The 5,331-nt window shown below is 42.6% G+C and overlaps 1 protein-coding gene across 1 annotated transcript; it reads right to left on the reverse strand.

Annotated features, from left to right (window-relative positions):
- Positions 1-837: 837 nt before the first annotated feature.
- Positions 838-3,318, reverse strand: LOC140244418 (galactose-3-O-sulfotransferase 2-like). The gene is made up of 2 exons (XM_072324056.1): positions 3,158-3,318; positions 838-2,440 (listed from the first exon to the last, which is right to left on the reverse strand). The coding sequence occupies exons 1-2, from the start codon at positions 3,316-3,318 to the stop codon at positions 838-840; spliced, it is 1,764 nt and encodes a 587-aa protein (XP_072180157.1).
- Positions 3,319-5,331: the final 2,013 nt, after the last annotated feature.

Here is a 5,331-nt window from a genome sequence, read left to right on the forward strand (position 1 = left end):
GGGCAAATCTCTCTTTGAAGGGATGGTATAGTTTTGGTTGAGATGTGCTTCAGGTTTCCAGCTTTTTTGTGAGATTATGAGCAACCCCATTGAATATGACAGAGCATACAATTTTAAGAGGAATTCAAAGTTTATTTGAAGAAAATTGGTTGTGATATGGTTGAGATATATAGAAACAAGGTGGACCCACCTTATATCAGGATATGGCCCTGCTGCTGATTTGCATTGTTTCCGGATATCTCAGCCATTTCAAAACTGATTTTCATCACATAAACTTCGAATATCTCTTAGACTTTCATGGGTTTTTTTTTTTATATTTCACAAGGTGTTTTTTTTTTCTTTTATCTCGAAATATTAGAGTTAAAATCTGAATTCTCCGTCTCAACCGAAACTGTACCATCTATTACGTGGATCACTCCTCATCTAAACAACTTACCGTAAAAGGCGCACTAGAGTAAAAACAAAACAAAAACAACAAAACAACAAAGTCCAACAAACGGTGCACTCACCTGTGAACCGATAACCAACATGAGTCACTGCCCTACATTTTGGCAAAACATCAAATATGCACACACGCACACACACACACACACACACACACACCGTCATCGTCGGAGTATGTTGGTACGGGACTGAATTCCTTTTTCAGGGACCACAGCTTTGTTCTCATTACATCACTTGGTTCCTGTGTCATGACACCTTCCTATCTCCCGTAATTAGTTGATAACGGCTGCACTCAAAAGTTTCGTATTCCTTAACCCCGCACCAGCTACTCAAATGTTGTTGTTGTTGTTGTTGTTGTTGTTGTTGTTGTTATTGTTGTTGTTGTTGTGGTTATCATGTGTTCTTCTTGTAAGTCATAACTGGCTTTACCCGAGTTCCTGTTGCCGCAATTGCGGTGTGGTTTATTGCAGTTTTCACCTGCTTCGTTTCCCCACGTATCACCTCAGCACTGCTGGAATAATCACCATTGTCCTCGCCCGGGTCAGACTTCGACCTTCCAGCTCCTTGAGGACCGATCACGTGCTTGACCACTTGTCGTGGAGGGGGTGGAAGGCGAGCTAGATTACCTGGAGGGAGCCGCAAAGGTGCCCTAGGGACGGGGTGTGGTCTATCTGGTTTGTAACGATTCGCAATCGGCGTGTACTTGTGGAAATGTGCCTCCGGACGAATGACTTGGTGGTATCCCGACTTTCGAGCTGCAGCAGCTGGTTTCGGGAGAGCCTGTTTCCGCCAGATGGCGGCGAAGAGGGCGCGCTTTGATTCAACGATTTGCGCGCAGAAGTTGGACGAGTCTTTGCGCGGCTTATATTCGATCCAGTGAAAGTAGTGTCCCTGAGCTTTCACTTCGGTCGTGCCGACGCAGTCCTGGAACGTTTCTCTCAGGCGGGTGCGGAAACTGTCCAGGTCGGAGCTGAAAGACGGCCCGTAGTCCTTGATCTTCTGCCACAGGCTCCTGTTAAAGTGTTCGTAGAGTTTAGTGTCCACGTCATTCCACTGTCGCATCTTCTGTCGAGTGGCACTACTTATGTTGGCAGGATTTGGGCGAACATTTTTGGCAACGTAGATGATATCATCCATGCTCCAGCACAAGGCCTTCCTCATGACAACCAAAGACTCCTCAAAGTACTCCGTAATGAGTACCAGCAGGAACTCTCGGTCCAACTTTTTAATGTATTCTTGAACTTTCCAGTTGTCGTTGTGATAGATGTGATCCAAACCCAGATCAAATATTTGGTTGTTCCTCGCGTAGTACCATCTTAGTCCGATTTTGTTCTCCCATTTCAGCTGCTTAAGGCGCTTGCGATAGAAGTCGGGTTTGGTGAAGAACTGAGTGAGTCGAGCCTGCATGGTAGAGAATTTGGCCTTTTCCGTTGCCATGAAGGCATCGTCCAGCTGAAAATGTGTGAAAGCCGACTCGAACTGCGTCGCTGGATCCCTGATGACAGTGATGTAGTGGGTGTTCGGCAGCATGAAAGAATCCATGGCTTTGCGATCGTAGCGGACGTGCACGGCGAGCATGTTGTACTTGTAGCGCGAGTATTCTCCCGGCTTAACCCCGATAGGCGGTAAGAAGTGAGTCCGGGGAGAATTGTTGTTGAGTGGGAGGTACACCAGGTGACCATTCCGGGGACTAAGCCGGTTGAAGACGAAGGAGAGATTCCGAAGGTGGCCGTAACGGTTCACTATGTGGCTCAGACTCGTGCTGCCGGTTTTGTGAGTTTTGATGAAAACGACATTATTCTGTCTCGTGCACTTCTCCAAGGCCCAAGAAACGTTGGTCACTTTCGCTTTGAATCCGGCATTATCGTCCCTGACTGTCGCATTGACGTCAAATTCTATGGGTGGGATCAAGTCTCGAGTCACGTTATCCGCGATGGCAGTGGGCGTTGCCAAAGAGACGACCGAGTCGCGGGACCGTGGGGGCGGTGTTCGATTTCTGCAGGGGACAGCCAGTGAAAATGTGAAAGACAAATACAACAACATAGCAAACGAAAAAGACAGAGAAGTCTCAATAAGGTATTGGCATAGTTATGACATCACAGATCAGTAGAGTTCGTTTCATTTCAAATATCAGGAACTGTGAAAAGATTTCTGCTTATTCTTCATTTCTAATCAACTATAATCCTAGCTAGACTAGGTTTACACCAAAGACGTATATACATTAGAATAATCAACTTTATTACACCGTTGTTAACTTGTTACGGTGTAAAACTCGTGAGCACACATACATTTCAACACAATTTCAAAGAACACATTCAAGTAAGAAGAACACATGGTTTGCCTCATTTTTTCCTCTGTTCCTTTGGCGTAGAATTGTCGTCAAGGTCTAGTTGCGATGTTTTTGGGTTTTTTTTTTTTTTTCCAGTATCCTCTCCTTCCATCTCTTTCTCTCTGGAACTTTTTATGAGTATTATTATGCAATACTGCTAATTTCCTATTACACTGTACACGCATGTTATTTTGTAGTTCTTAATGACAATTCTTTCATTTTCATTTCCATGTTTTTGGTGCCTATATAGTTTTGCTGATGAACCTGAAAAAGAAAAAGAAGAAATATGATATTGTAACAGATCAAACCAAACACGAAGAAAAGGAATGGCGGTCAGTTACAAGAAATTAACATGGGCAGGTTGAAGACTTTTGGGGAACCTACCTTGTTCGAGTGTTTAGAATCACCTGCCCCGCCTTTTCCCGCGCAAACGACTTGAAGCGCCCCCAAGCGACCTGTGACAAGGACTTGCCACGTGGGGGCTCCCTCAGTAGCGAACCGTGGATATCCTTATTGACTCCTTCTTGCTCGGATAGTGTGGCCATGTAGGTCATCAGAATAAATACACTCACAGCGCAGATTGCCAGGAAAATGGTAACCTGTTTGTATCAGGGTAATAATAAAAACAACAACAATAATGATAATAAGAGGAAGGAGCAGAAGAAGAAGAAGTTCGTCTTTGTTTTGTAACAATTAAGTGGGGTATTTTTGGAAAGATTTTGTTTTGTTCTAATATTTGCTGAAAATATTTGAAAATGGTGCTCAACCGATTTTGCGAACAAACTCTTCATATTATCGATAATGGAATTTCAGTGGAAGTGAAGAACAGTCGGTAGAGCGTCTGCCTCCAGATCCAAAGGACCCAGGTTCGATTCCCGAGTGTAACTGGGCAATGTTGGGTGTAATCATTTCGTCCCCTCTATAGGATGCGCCAAAACACTATGACCCTCGGATAGGACATACATTTGTAAAATGGAGGTCCCTTATGTGAGAACATCACAATTCATGCACTTGAAAGATCCCGCTTCATTCGTTCATTGCAAAGAGCAGGCTGCATAACCGCGCTCTGCATGTGAAGTGGTCTCTTACAAGATCTAACTGGACCCTAGGGAAGACCAGCTAGTACAGCTGCTGAATATGGGCTGTCTATCCATCTACTCAGATGAAAACAATTAAACAAACAAACAAACATATTTCATGCAATAGGATAAAACATGTTCTCATGCAACATTGAACAGTTTGAAATCTTCCATACCCATTTCATAGTGCTCTCATCCCGCTACATCGGGTCCTTCAGTCTCCGAACCCAAGCAGTCAAACCCTGTTGAGTGATGAAGGAGAAGCAGTGAAAATGATATGAGTCTTTATCATCGTCGACGATTTCATTTATAGTGTCTGGAAGAGAAGAGCGCTGGTAAAAGTTGCCTCCGGTGTACAATCTTCTTCTCTGTTTCTTTTGAGTCAACTCTATGCATTCACTGTAAATATTAGTAGACATTTCCATGTTGTGCGGTTACTTGAGGCTGATGGTGTCGAATACAATGTATTTAACCGAAGATTTATGCATTCAATTATGTTATCATAATGTACTAAATAAGACTGAAACTATTACTTAACTATAAAAAAAAAAGATGAATACTTCTCTTTGTTATAGCACAGTGTATCCACTACATATTATTGTTATGTCTATCTCGATCTTACCCTGAATACCTAAACAGAATGTTTGCCATACCAAATGTGTAATTGTGAAATCATCATGAATCAAAGTCACTTCACCTTGATATCCATAGTTAATGCACGGCTCAATATTAGCAGTGGCCCAGTGGCCCGGGGCCAATAACAGTTCATAGCAGGTCACCAAACTTCAAAGTAAAAAAGCCCAGATTTTGGTGGCCCGATCGGGTAACTAGAATTCGAAATGAATTTCCATATATTTCGGGCCACTGCATTTCTTTTTAAGGCCACCAAAATGTCATTTTGACAGATTTTATTCGATCGAACGGGCCACCAGAGGAAAAGGGTTAATGTAATGGGAATAATGGTAACAGCTAATTTTCAGCTAATAGGAAGGAAGTTGTCACCTGGTAGGGCACGCCAGATACCTTATTGAGACTAAGTTTGGTTGCTCGTAGAGGGGGTATTTTCGATTCATGACGCTACCGCTCGACTGGACTGCAGGACCATGAAGAAGGCTCATACAAGTTGTATCGCACCACTCGAACTAAACTGCAGGATAAAAAAAAAAGAAGAAGAAAAAAACCAGTAGGAGAAGAAGTGAAAGAGATGGGAATCACTTTTATGATTATCGTATCGATGAAGTGTAGGATTGTTTGGTTTCAAAATATTAAGTAGGCCTATAGATCTGTTTTATTGTGAAGGTTAATAACATGATTTTTTTTTTTTTTTTTGGGGGGGGGGCATCGTTTTCCAAAAACACTAAACCTAGTCTAGCATGATAGCACTCATAAATGTTTGGGGAAAAAACTCTATAATTGACCCGTATGATCAAGACAAAGAACAAAATGGCGTTGCTTGGAAAAAAAAAATCTTTATTCATA

Source organism: Diadema setosum, chromosome 21, assembly GCF_964275005.1.
Source record: "Diadema setosum chromosome 21, eeDiaSeto1, whole genome shotgun sequence".
Taxonomy (NCBI): Eukaryota; Metazoa; Echinodermata; class Echinoidea; order Diadematoida; family Diadematidae; genus Diadema; species Diadema setosum.